Here is a 12890-nt window from a genome sequence, read left to right on the forward strand (position 1 = left end):
AACAAATAGAATCCATGACATCAGGACTTGTCGAATTTCCTGCAGCCAGGGACTGCAGACACTCAGCTGGCTAGAATCCATGAAGTCAAGACAAAGTTTACAAGATGCGGCTACTATAACAATGGAACTCCTTTAGCTAACTCTTTGGGATTTACACCTTATAATCTTCCTAGAAACAAAACGGCCAATGTACCAATAATGGAAATGTAACAAAAATTTAAGCAACTAGACCACAAGAACAAAGGCAATGCCCTTCACCTCTATATAATTATATATACCCTTCCCGCATGCAAGCATGCAAATGTACTCCTGAAGGACTCCAAATGGCAAAGGATACAGAAGAAAGAGAGATAGAAACACAGCATGTCCAACCTCTCTCTACAGCCACGAACAAGCTCACTATCAAAGACTTCGTCTGGTCGTCGGACGAGTGGCCGGCGATCGAGTACGCCGACTTTGCAAAAGGCGACGAGATCCCGGTCATTAGCTTCTCGAAGGCGTTGCGAGCGAAGAGCTACGACGCGGTATGCGAAAAAATGGTGGATGCTTGCGAGAAGTTTGGCTTCTTCGTGTTGGTTGATCGTGGAGTGCATTCAGAGATCATCGAGAACGTGAGAGAAGAATGCGCGAAGCTCTTCGATCTTCCTATGGGCCAAAAGATGAGAGGTGGAAGAACAGCAAGCTTGCCTCTAGGGTACAGTGCGAGCAACCCTGGCTACGGTCATAATTTGCCGTGGGCTGAGATAATTCAACTCCTTCAGTCATCTCAACAAGTCGTTTCCTTTGCCCAGAAGATCTACGGAGACCAGCATCAATCTTTACGGTATAACTTCTTACGTCTATATCTTCTAAGTTAATGTTCTTAGTGGAATATATATGTGAACTAAATGAGGCCTGAATTAACTTTAGTGAGGCCATCAACGAGTACACGCATGCATTGAATGGCCTTGGAATGGCCATACTTGAAGCTTTGGCTCATGGATTGGGTCTCCAAGATGACTACTTCTCCAAGAACTTTATAGATCATAAGGAATCTACAATGATAAGGATAAATTGCTATCCTCCATGTCCTCTTCCTGAGAAATGTCTGGGTCTAGGGAGCCACTCGGATCCTCACACTTTGACCATTCTATGGCAAGATGAGGTAGGTGGACTCCAAGTTCAGAAGAGTGACAGTGAATGGTTTGGAATTAGGCCAGTGCCAAGTTCGCTCATCATCAACATTGGCGACACTCTAGAAGTGAGCATTTCTATTATACTTTATTAATTAATTATCTAATGACTTAAGTTTTTGAGTCAACGGACTATATAACAACAATCTTATTAACGTAGGCATGGACAAATGGGAGGCTAAAGAGTAGCATTCACAGAGCAGTTGTAAACAAAGAGAAGAAGAGGATGTCTTTAGCTTATTTCATGAGCCCTGAGGACGACACACACATTGATTGCCCAGTGGAATTAGTAGGAGAAGATAACAGTGGGAGGAAGTACGCTGCATTCACTTGGGGAGAGTTCAAGAGAGAGTTGCTGATACAAAAAAGAGTTGTGGGCAAGACTGCACTCCATAGATATCTTATATTCTAAATTGTCTGTTTGATTAGTTCAATATACCAAATGTTGAAATATGATAAAAGTAGTAGATGAGGGTGTTAAATGAAAATTTCTCACAAAATAATCTGCACTTCGACGTCGATCAGAATTCGCTAATCTCGGCACGGGATTTGAAAATTGAAATCATCTAAAAAAGTAAGAAAAAAAAAATAATAATATTAAAATCATCAGGTGCAATGCACGCGACCCACGAGCCCCGTACTCCTATATAAGGACCACCCGCCTGGCTATGGTTCACGCGTCCCGCCTCTTCACTCTCGCGCGCTTTCTTATTCCACTCCACTTCAAGAAACCTTTTCCCACTTCTTTCTCTCTCTAGGGTTCTTCTTCTTTTCTCCAAACCTTAGGTTATTCTTCTACCTACTTGGCGATCCAGGGATCGTTCGACCTCCTCGGCCACGGCGACGGCGACGGCGACGACAACCACAAGCCTCCCCCACCTCGCAAACGCCGCGATCCGCAAGAAGAATCCGTCCGTGGCTCCTCTTGGTTGATCTCTCAACTATTGTGTCCATTTCTTGAATCGACTTCATTTTTACGGTTTTTAGCCCGTTCTTGGATCGAATTCTTGGAGCAGTGACGGATTCGGAAGAGGATCGAGACCATCACGGGACCAATGAGGTGGGATACAATTCGCGACCGTCGTCGTCGGAACCGAGAAGCAGAGGAGCACCGCCGTAGTCGTCGTAGATACATTCGTAGCTATGAAATAAGGCACGGTGACCGTCGTCCACAAGGGCGATCTCAGCCGTTGTATATTTCGGATTCCTTTTGTCTTACCTTCAGATTCATGATTGGGATTTCTTGAATCATTTACTTCTTTATGACTAACCTATCCTCGGCTTTATTTCATAGCTACGAAAGTTTCCTCAACGACCAACTCAAACTCAAATTACGGGTGTATATATGTCATATATATATTTTGTGGTGGATTGTTTGTTGTATTTCTACAGGAAAAGAAAGAAGATGACAACGAAGGAATTGGTTAATGAGAATTCTGGATTAGACGACACCATTGAGGGAGAGAAATTAATGCGACTCTTGACAACGAGACTCAAGAGGAATCCGAGGATAAGGTTCTTCAATTATTTTCCCAGATCTTGATACCTTGACTTGATCATTGAACAGTTCTTCTCTTCATCTTTGTTCGTTTACTTCTAATAGTTGTTGTCTGCTTCTTAAGTTTTTGTTACTGAATCTTTCTTGGTATAGATTGGAGTTATTTCTAATAGTTGTTGTCTGCTTCTTCAATTACGGATGCATGTCGGTCCAAAGAATCCAAACCAGAAATTAGCAAATCATATGCCCCCTTGTGACTTGTCTTGCAAGTTTTCCTCTATGTCTAGGTATCGTTGGATATTTTTTAAGCTCGATATGTACCACATAACATAGTAATCAACCAAGTTATATGTATATTAAAATTTCCCTTCATATTTCATTAAATATCAACACGTATGCACATATATACCCAAATCAAATACTCTTGATTGGTATCACTGACCTTACTTGTGGCATCAAGAGTATTAAATTTTCCCTTCATATTTAATTAAATACTCTTGATTGGTATCGCTGACCTTACTTGTGGCATGATACCAATCAAGAGTATTCTGATTTCACAAGGTCAGTGAGCATCTCCCGCTTTTGCTTATTTGATATAGTGTCGGAACATTTCTTTATTCCTCTGGGACATTGTTTCATACTGGGTGCTATTATTCGTTTCACGTAGGAGTTGTCCGGGTTCCCATTTGCATCTATACAACAGGTGGAGATGACTCTGGATGAGTATGAGAAGCTACAGGAAGAAAAGAGGAAAGCACTTCGCGCGAAACAAAGATCGTACTGGTCGACAAAGAGCTTCTCTCCATGAAGAGACTCCCTAATAAACTTTTGAATATCTGCATTAGACTGGTGGGCGTTTTTAAAAGCAATTTCAGTTAACCTTAGCTTTGCAGTTGTTCATTGTATAATCTTATCCAACTTTTTTTTATCACTTTTCTAGGTTTCAGACGAGAATCAGTCAGGACAAGGGAAACGACAGATGAACATCCTTCTCTTTGTATGCGTCAGGTCCTTCTTTGACTAGCTTTCTTCTTTAGTTTGTACCTTTATCTTGTCAACTCCTTTATTTAGTTTGCTGCTTGAAATCTTTGGCTTTACATATTTAGAAAAACTATATTTATTTGTACAAAAGTCAGTTTTTAGTCTATAGGTTCTATAAATTTTATGTTCTGAAGATTAAGGCAGTGTTCACTTATTGAATAAGGGTAGACAATGACCGTATTCACTTATTAAATAAGAGTGAAATATATATAACTATTTTAGTTTTTAACGTTGAGAATACTTTTGAGCCAATGAGAAATAATATTTTAAAAAATTCTTTGTATTTTGGGGAGAGATAGCACTTGAGTGTGCAAGTATGCTTATAGAGAGGAGAGAGAAGGGAGATATAGCAATGGTAGTCTATATAATTAATAATTATGTCTTATCATATTAGAGGATAAAATAGTAATTTTAAATTATTAATAATTAATTTTTAAAAATTGTATGAAATAAGAGGAGGGATAATATTGTATTAGTATACTAGAATAATGTAAGCATCGGTGAGTATATGACGTGGAGATTCAGAATGCGTCTTATTTATTTAAGCACCAGTAACTAGTCTTCATATGACCAGTACTTTTCGTCTTTGGTGTGCAGTCCGATGGGTAGTCTCACAAGGATGCACTTTCCAGTGGAGGGTCGGACTACACCGATATTACTTGTCTTGTCGAGCAGTTAAAGATATTATAGCAGACATCAAACATTGGTTTACTTGGGTGGAGGATCCGGATACATCATTTTTAGCTCCGTGTAAGTCCATTTTGAACTACTCGTGTTATTTGGAACTTGCTGATATTGAAATTTCAGCAGCGCCCTTTTTTCTATTACGCATCTACACTTGCAGATATTGAAATTTCAGCAACGCCCTTTTTCTACTGCACTTGCGGGAAAAGAGAATCGATTACAGCCAAAATACGAACGAACACTTCATAAATTTCGTGAAGGTGATCAGACTTCAAAAAAGGACCCTCTTAGTAAAGTGGACTGATAAAACCAGAATCTATCTGATGTGTACTTGGAAATATTGAGATTGACCACAAGCAAGCAGGAGCCCTGTATCAAGTAAACTTGTGGGCCATCTCTTCTAAACAATTGAAATAAAATTGTAAACAACGGACGTGTTCAACAATAACCAATAGATGCTATTTCCCAAATCGCTTTTTGGTCCAGGCTTAGAATCAAATACTAAAAGAATTGAATGAGCATAATACTGTCAGAACATAATATTAGCATCATTCTGGACAGGAAGCATTAACTTTTAAGAAGAGCAGCAACTTGACTTCTGGTTGACAGGTTGTCCACGGATCTGCACTGTCGGTGGCCTAGCATTGCTCATGGCTGGTTGGCTGGCCATCCTGAGAGCACCAAACAAAAGAATTACCTAGTAAGTTATAACAGAACGGTAGATATAATAACTGTTTTATTACAAGGAATTCATTTAGCTGACAGTACCTGTTCTTGATTGCAGCGGCCATGGCCATGAAGGCTTGCTCCACATTGGTGGCATTCTTTGCACTTGTTTCCAAGAATGGAATTCCAATTTCATCAGCAAATGCCTGCCCCAAATGAAGAACAAAAGAATTTTCCAGATTAATCTTCACGATGAATACTTTGCACCAAACACAAAGTAATCCTTTAGAAAGGCAAGGACAGAATGTAATAGGTTATCAAGAATCACCTTAGCTGTTTCAGAAGACACAACTTTCTCTGCAGTGAGATCACACTTGTTCCCCACGAGAAGTTTGTTGACACTGTCACTTGCATAGCGGTCTATCTCATTTAACCATTGCTTTACATTGTTGAAACTTTCCTGGTCAGTCACATCGTATACAACCTGCAACTCCAGGAATAATGCATGAGTATCACATGAATTTCGACTAGATGCATAGTATGCAAACGAATAGTAAGAGTTATACAAATCAACTTACAATGATACCGTGAGCACCACGATAATAACTGCTAGTGATTGTCCTGAAACGCTCTTGCCCAGCAGTATCCCACTGTAACCAACCAAAGAGAAAAGAAAACAGGTATTTTCATCAGAAACACAAGATAAACAATATAGTGAACAGCTATAAATTTGTTCACAATTATTCACAGGAGCAATCCAACTGAAACACAGAGCTCAAAATGTCTTTTACTTCACTAACGAACAGGCTGCATCAGTTTTTTTAAATAAAACTTAACCATGGTCCTAGTTTAAGATAACCCAAACACTAAAATTATAAAATTAAAGAAATGAATTCCTCTTTTCACAACTCCAATCAAAGGTATTAACATCCAGACTAGGCCATATTAAGGAAAATAACGTGTGATTTGCAAAATAGTGAAAATGTAGGGTTTGAATTTTAAAGTTGAAACTGCAGAGACGCTTACTGTAGTGTAATCTGCAATTTCCCTTTCATTTGCTTATAACAGTATAAAAGAAGTTCCACATATAAGCATGACTTTCTTTTTTTGTTTTGAAGAAAAGCATGCCATAATAACTCTTTTTCCAGTCTCTCTTCCATGCCACTTCTATCAAAAATAAAAATCTGAAGATTAACCTTTTTAGCCAATTGAGAAACTATACTTCTTTTTAGGATAAAAGCCATGAATTTCTATATAGGTAGCATCATTCACAAGATTTATCAATAGAAAAGAACTCAACAATTTAGGCAGTAAACCTATTAGCCATTAAGTAGGTAGTTGTGCAATATTCTAAAGTTAAAAGGCAACATAGAATCCACCTGACCTCCTGAGGAGATATAAATAATTATTTGAATGCAATTAAACTACTACTAGCACAACAGACTTATCTTGCTGAGAAATGTTCCAAAGTCAGCAAATCAAATCAAACAGAAGGTTGTGTTACTGTAAAGTGTAAACTCACAATTTGAAGCTTAATGGTCTTCCCATCCTGCTCTACAGTGCGGATTTTCTGCCAAATGAAAATAGCAACTAAGTGATGAGTGCAAAAGTGAAACATGTTTGAACTAGGAGAATCAGGTAGAAATTGTACTTACAAAATCAACTCCAATGGTACTAATATAACTCTCCAAGTATGAATCATCCTAAGAATGAAAAAAAGCAAGATTTCAGTCAAAAAAGCTTGCTACAAGGAGACATCAACAGCTAAGGCAAAAGTTCTCCAGATAGTAGTCAAAATCAAAAGCCCTAAATCTAGCTTTAATTATTACCGCAAATCTTAGAAGAAGACATGACTTGCCAACACCTGAGTCTCCAATAAGCAAAAGCTTGAAGAGATAATCACTGCAAAATTTAGAATCGTAAAATTAACAAACCGAGAAAGTAAAACAAAGGCACTTATTTTGATAGAAAAATTACTTTACACAGTTGTGTTCTACTTGCATGGAAAATTAACAGCTTCCTGTGGACAGGCAGAGACCAAACGAAAAAGGGCAACTACCTTGATGATCTGTTCGGCCATGTTTACTAATCCATCTTATTTTCCATGAAACTGAATAATACATAGTGCTAACACTCTTCTAAAGATGGTTTCCACTAACAACTTTATGTAACATGCATATGTTTCACAAAAAATAATCAATCACACCACAAATTTTAACAGCTTGTTCTCCAGCCATTTGCTAGAGCTCTGACTGTAAAATTGATGTAAGGACGAAAAAAACTCAGAAAATAAAGTTGCGTAAGCACAAATATAATAGTAATTCTAGAAGTCCTAAAATATGAAAAACAAAGTCCAATTCACTTGTTGTCACTTGCATAGGAACAAACAGTTGAGGTGTTGCAAACAGCAGTCTGCCTTTTGTCAACCAAAAGAACATCATGGTACTGTATTTCAAACTTCATAGGAATACAGTTTGGTGAACTTCACTCCCAACACTTTCTGAGTCTTACTTAACAAAAATGCACGATAGCTACCTGTATCGGACTTGCAACTATGTTGTAAAGTGGATAAGGAAAAGTTTCTAGAAACGGAAGATGTTTATTACTAGAATATCAAAGCAGTAACCAAGAGAAAAGGAAGAATACACACACACATTCACCATAAGCATTTCTGCTAGCAAAGAAAGGGCAAAATTCTGAAGTCCTTGTTGATCAAGCATTACTGGTATCCAATTGTTAATGGGAAGAGAAGCAATAGAAGATGGACGAAAGAAACTCCAAATTTGGTAACATAACACGTAACCGCATACCTATACCACATATCATGGTCTTAAAGCAGATCGAGTTCCAAAAAGGGAGGGAAAACAAGCATTTATCGATGTTGTTATAACTGGAATCTATACGAGTGGAGAACTTTCGTGCAGCTCAGCGGCCAGAAAAAATCCAACACATGGAATGCGACCATATTCCTCACAACGACATCTAAAATTAAGCACCTCGGTGACACGTGAAGAAAAACCGAGCAAACAATCACATATCACTCACAATCTGATCCAATTGATACGGAAACAATCCACCAAAAGGAGAAATGAGATCTATAATCTCTCAAGAAAAAACCTAGTAAAATTCTCCCGACGTCGACAAAACCGGTCACATGCAAATCTCATGAAAACTGGTCACCAGATCTCGAACTGCAATCAAGTCAAAATCACCGATCGGATCCTAAGAACCCAATCCTCTTCGAGAACGAAAAAAAAAATCGGTCATCCTCCACTCCTCGCATCACCAGATCCGGCGAGATCTCAACACAAACCCTAACCGATCGATCCAAATCCCACACACACCAACCCGATATCGGATCCAAACCAAACAATTTTCACATCCTACAAAACGCATCATTACGATATAGATCAACAGAAGAATTCGCGAACTTACTATTCCGGATTCATGGCGGGTGATCGAGGAAACCGCTACGCCAATCGACGGTCGCGCTCTTCCGAGATGTATCGACGAGATTTCGCCGGAAACGGGGAAGAAGGAGGAGATCGAGGCGATCGGATCGGTCCTCGTCTAGGGTTTGGAACAAAAACGGAATGGAATCTGAGGAGGGCAGAGAGGAGGGGAAAAGGAAGGAGAACTCCGAGAGAAAAGGGAAGGAATTGTGGCAAGGTATTTAAAGCGGACGACCCGTGAGGAGGAGAGAAAAGGCGAGCGACAGCTTAACGGGCCGCGTTAGGTGGAGGCGGAATTACCAAATAGCCCTGTAGATGAAGATGAATATAGTGAAATCGGCAACGAGTTTCATTTGTGGCCAGGAAGTGTCTAGAAAACACGGCATTGAAGACAGCGTGCTATTTTGACTTCCACCAGGAGAAGCAATCTAACGCCTACCCACGTTTCAAAACTTTCGAACGAAGCATTAAATGACGGATTTATCCCTAGGAACCGTCCGGTTTCACATTTTCCACGCCAAAATTCCACGTCAGTGGAGGGCGTAAATGGAATGAGAGATTTGGCTTGACCCTATATCTTTACAATTGTTATCTTACTGTGAACCTTTTATTGAACTCTCTTGGATCCCTTTATTATGTACTCAAAACTTCTGAAAACTTGTTTCAAAATAAGAGGTTAATTACATCTTCACCTCTTTAATTATCCCTCAGCATCACTTTCAACTCATTCAAAAAAAATAAATTAAACCTATTTAAATGTATTACAAATCTCTTTCATTAATTCTTTATTAGAAAATTTCAAATAAATTTTAAATTTTGACTTTTAAAATTATTAAATTTAAAAAGCGACCTTCTCTATTTTCTTCACATTCACCTCTAAAATGAGAGAAATAGAACAAATTTAGACGAGGTGTATGTGTCCATTTTTCTTAGGGGGGGAAGTAAAAGAGAATGTTAGTTGAGGTTCATAATGTAATTTACCCTAAAATCACTTGAGGAAAACACTGATCCAGCCCAAGATTTTAATTTGCTAGTGCACGTCACATTACACGTGTCATAACGTGTGGTGGCTCGGCTATACACGTTGCATACAAGTATCAGAATCCTACAAACGTGTGGCTTGTTGACGTCGGCAACTATGATGATTCAGCATTCGTGCCAGCGTGGAAAAAATTTGCGATCCTTTCCTCCTAGTATAGTTGCCCTAAATTTATTTTATATTTCTATACATTTTTATTTGGGCTACTTTATTTGTTTTATTTATATTTAAACTGAAAATTTATTTGTTTATTATATTTGATTTAATATTTATTGAATTTGAAAATACTTATTAAAAAATATAAAAGATTAGACAATGCATCTAAAATAGTACCACAGATTCAAAATAACAAAGATATACCAAATATATTAAATAAATATATATTTTTTGTTATATTTTTAAAATTTAATTAGTCTAATTTTAGATGTTTATTCAATTCTTTATAATTTTGTCTCATAAGTATATTCAAATTCAATCTGTGTTTAAAAGTGATCATATGGCATAGCTTGCTCACTCCAGGCTTGGACCCAATTTGGGTCCGACTCGGTTTGAGTTTGAATTGCCAATGGTGGCACAGGTAAGCCATTTGCCGACCTAGCCTAGTTAGACTCAAATAAAAATATATTTTTTAAAATAAGCCTAATAGCAAACTTTTTAAAATATTAAAAATATTCTAAAAATTCTATTAAACTCGGCATAGCTCTGCCTACTAGCTTGCTCTCTCATGTGTCGATGAGCAGTAACGAGTTAGACTATTTTAGTTTGACTCGGCCCAACTAACTTGTGGGCAGGTTAGCAAACAATGTGTCTAACCCGATTGGCTTAGCCCAAACACCATTCGGCCCACCCAATGATCACCTGTACTTATATTTTATCAAATATAATAAAATAAATAATGAGTGCACCTTAGACTATAAAAGGTAAAGTAAAACAAATAAAATTATAAAAGATGAATTAAATTTAGATCTAGCTATTTGGGCCATGGCCACGATGTTGATGTGCTGAGATCGATGCGTGGGACAGGAGATGGCTTTTGCGTGTTGCTCATCCACTTGTTGCTTTGCGAGCTTTTAGGTCCTTCGGGTAGTAGTTTGGTGGGAGAACAATTGTATTTATTTGCATGGTGGCTAATTAATGGCACTTCGCTGCCCAGGTTTCTAGTTCTACCGTTCTCTTTCCACTCTTATGAAGGATTAATTAGGACTTCCTATAATAGTGTTTTTAATATTATAATTTCCAAAGAAAGCACAATTAATGCGATCTAATTCAATAGAATCAAAGTTAACTTCGTCGCACTAATGGTTAATTTGAAACTTCACTTCATATTACCACCCAGTAGTCTAACCATGGGCTGAGTTTAATGACTCCAAACTCCACTGGAAGGCCAATGGCTTCATCTTAAGCCAGTTTTGATACGTGAATTTAATTGCATGCTTATGTACATTAGTTGAACCTAGAGAATAGTAGAGCAAGAGGTGGTGGTGTCAAGTGGTCAGTGAGTATTAGAGCATAAGCTTAGGAAATGAATCGTTGAATAAGTTGATCTTCTTTTGTTTTCAAGCATCTTTCCATCTCTGCGGTCTAATGTTGATATCAAATTAATCAACCTCAATCCCAAATTAAAATTTTACAGATTAATACTCTATTTATCCTTCAATTTTTTTTTGGGTATTTAATTCTATTGCATTAAAACCACGATTAGTTTGTATAATATTTCTGAAGTCAAAAGTCAAAAGGAGCGTGGAGAAACGTATTCAGTCTTTTATTTTTAGAAAGAAGGGTTGGAACCTTGTCTCTTATAAATTTAGAGCAGTGTAGTAATAATAATAATAATAACGTATAGGGTGTAAAGTATAAAATTTTCTAAATTATATATATAGAAACAGGTCCAACTACCTTGAATCCCTTCTTTGTTGACAAGTAACATCACATGCCACCTTAATCGAGAACAGAGCTGCTTAACTGCATGCCTACCAAGTGCCAACAAAACCCATCTACCTCTACAAAATTCTCCATTATCATCTTCCACAAGCAACAAGTTCAAACCCAAACTAAATTCTGGTAAGAGAAGTCTATGTGGGTTACGGCAGTTAGGTTAACTAATACTCAACAAGGCTTCATTAATTTGCTCATTTAAATTAACACTTGGATCTTTCTTCGTTGCGAGATAATCAACTCATCCATAGTTCATGGCCAAGCTTCTCATCCTTTATGCCTTCGTTGCTCTATCTCTCGCAGTAATAAACGGCGACACAAAAGTATACTCCGTGGGAAACAGCGCCGGTTGGGACATCAGCGCCGACTTCCCCTCTTGGCTTACCAACAAGACCTTCTACGTTGGAGATGTTTTGTGTACGTATGATTTGCCCCTAAATCTTATTAAATCTCTTCATAGGATTAGTTTTATTTATGTCTTTCTCTCTAATTATGACAGCGTTCCAGTACTCAAAGTATCACACAGTAAATGAGGTAGATAAGTCCAGTTATGATAGCTGCAACATATCAAGTGCTCTTCTAACAGGCAGTGATGGAAACACATCTGTCCCTTTGACCACCCAAGGTGACAGGTACTTCGTTTGTGGCGTAATAACGCACTGCTTAGGAGGCATGAAGCTTCAAGTACACGTGAACAGAAGGCCGGTGATAGCTCCGGCCGGGGCGCCGCAGTCGCCGGGGTTTTATTCCGGTGCTCCTTCTCCGTTGGCGCAGAGGCCTTTTACCAAGAGTGATGACCCTAATGCTTTTCCTTCTCTTACTGGATCTTCTTCTCGCTTTGCAACGGGTTACATGGTTTTGTCTTGGAGTTGTGCACTACTGCAGGTCTTGTATTGGTGTTTATTGTAAGAGTTCGTTCGAGAGATGGAAGGGTGTAGAAGAGAAATATCAAGTAATTAAAGAACCCTTTTGTTATATGAACTATATAAACATATTAAGAAACAGAAGATTTATTTTATTTATAATAAGGTTGAATTAATGTAGGTGGCTATATGCAAAATTTCCTTACGGTATTTTTTTTTAGGGAAGCCTACTTAATTCCCTTTGGTACCAAGTGATCAAGACTCCTCAACGAAGCATGTTGCCTCGGTTTCACGCTAATGACAGCATCGTGGTAATTATGGTCAATATTGTTTTCTCTATGTCTACATCTTTACTACGTTTAAAATTTTCTTTTGTTAGAATATAAAATATATAAATTTTTAATAGCCCATGAGTTAATGTAATATCAAAATAATGAAGCAAAACCTAGGCGGCCTTCTCTAAAGGGGGAGGTCTTCCTGCATCTCTAGTATGTACAGATGCCTCGCCTGGGTTAAGGATCCACCACGAGGAGATCCTCT

General features: G+C 38.1%; 2 protein-coding genes and 1 long non-coding RNA gene across 3 annotated transcripts; 2 read left to right on the plus strand and 1 right to left on the minus strand.

The window, feature by feature from the left end:
• The first annotated feature begins 323 nt into the window (after window positions 1-323).
• Window positions 324-1584, plus strand: LOC140762620 (gibberellin 20 oxidase 1-like). Its single transcript, XM_073100492.1, has 3 exons — window positions 324-823; window positions 910-1240; window positions 1333-1584. Exons 1-3 carry the CDS (start codon window positions 324-326, stop codon window positions 1582-1584), a joined length of 1083 nt encoding a protein of 360 aa, XP_072956593.1.
• Window positions 1585-1866: 282 nt separating this feature from the next.
• Window positions 1867-4682, plus strand: LOC140763236 (uncharacterized). The gene is made up of 6 exons (XR_012104805.1): window positions 1867-2100; window positions 2189-2687; window positions 3338-3519; window positions 3611-3678; window positions 4309-4461; window positions 4556-4682. It is a non-coding gene; the product is annotated as an uncharacterized lncRNA (long non-coding RNA).
• An 87-nt stretch (window positions 4683-4769) lies between these two features.
• LOC140763235 (GTP-binding protein YPTM2-like) lies at window positions 4770-8720 on the minus strand. Its single transcript, XM_073101327.1, has 8 exons — window positions 8497-8720; window positions 6891-6963; window positions 6717-6764; window positions 6584-6631; window positions 5640-5711; window positions 5390-5545; window positions 5164-5267; window positions 4770-5066 (listed from the first exon to the last, which is right to left on the minus strand). Exons 1-8 carry the CDS (start codon window positions 8508-8510, stop codon window positions 4970-4972), a joined length of 612 nt encoding a protein of 203 aa, XP_072957428.1. The 5' UTR covers window positions 8511-8720; the 3' UTR covers window positions 4770-4969.
• Window positions 8721-12890: the final 4170 nt, after the last annotated feature.

Source organism: Typha angustifolia, chromosome 7 (assembly GCF_048772165.1).
Source record: "Typha angustifolia cultivar Huaian chromosome 7, ASM4877216v1, whole genome shotgun sequence".
Lineage (NCBI taxonomy): Eukaryota > Viridiplantae > Streptophyta > Magnoliopsida > Poales > Typhaceae > Typha > Typha angustifolia.

What these genes read in the sequence shown, in the direction of transcription:
- LOC140762620 (XM_073100492.1), top strand. Translation starts at nt 324, where the DNA reads ATGGCAAAGGATACAGAAGAAAGAGAGATAGAAACACAGCATGTCCAA. An exon ending in GACCAGCATCAATCTTTACG is followed by an intron (nt 824 to 909) that starts GTATAACTTCTT and finishes AATTAACTTTAG; the next exon opens with TGAGGCCATCAACGAGTACA. An exon ending in ACATTGGCGACACTCTAGAA is followed by an intron (nt 1,241 to 1,332) that starts GTGAGCATTTCT and finishes TTATTAACGTAG; the next exon opens with GCATGGACAAATGGGAGGCT.
- LOC140763235 (XM_073101327.1), bottom strand. An exon ending in GTCTTCTTCTAAGATTTGCG is followed by an intron (nt 6,765 to 6,890) that starts GTAATAATTAAA and finishes TTTCATTCTTAG; the next exon opens with GATGATTCATACTTGGAGAG. An exon ending in GTACCATTGGAGTTGATTTT is followed by an intron (nt 6,632 to 6,716) that starts GTAAGTACAATT and finishes TTCATTTGGCAG; the next exon opens with AAAATCCGCACTGTAGAGCA.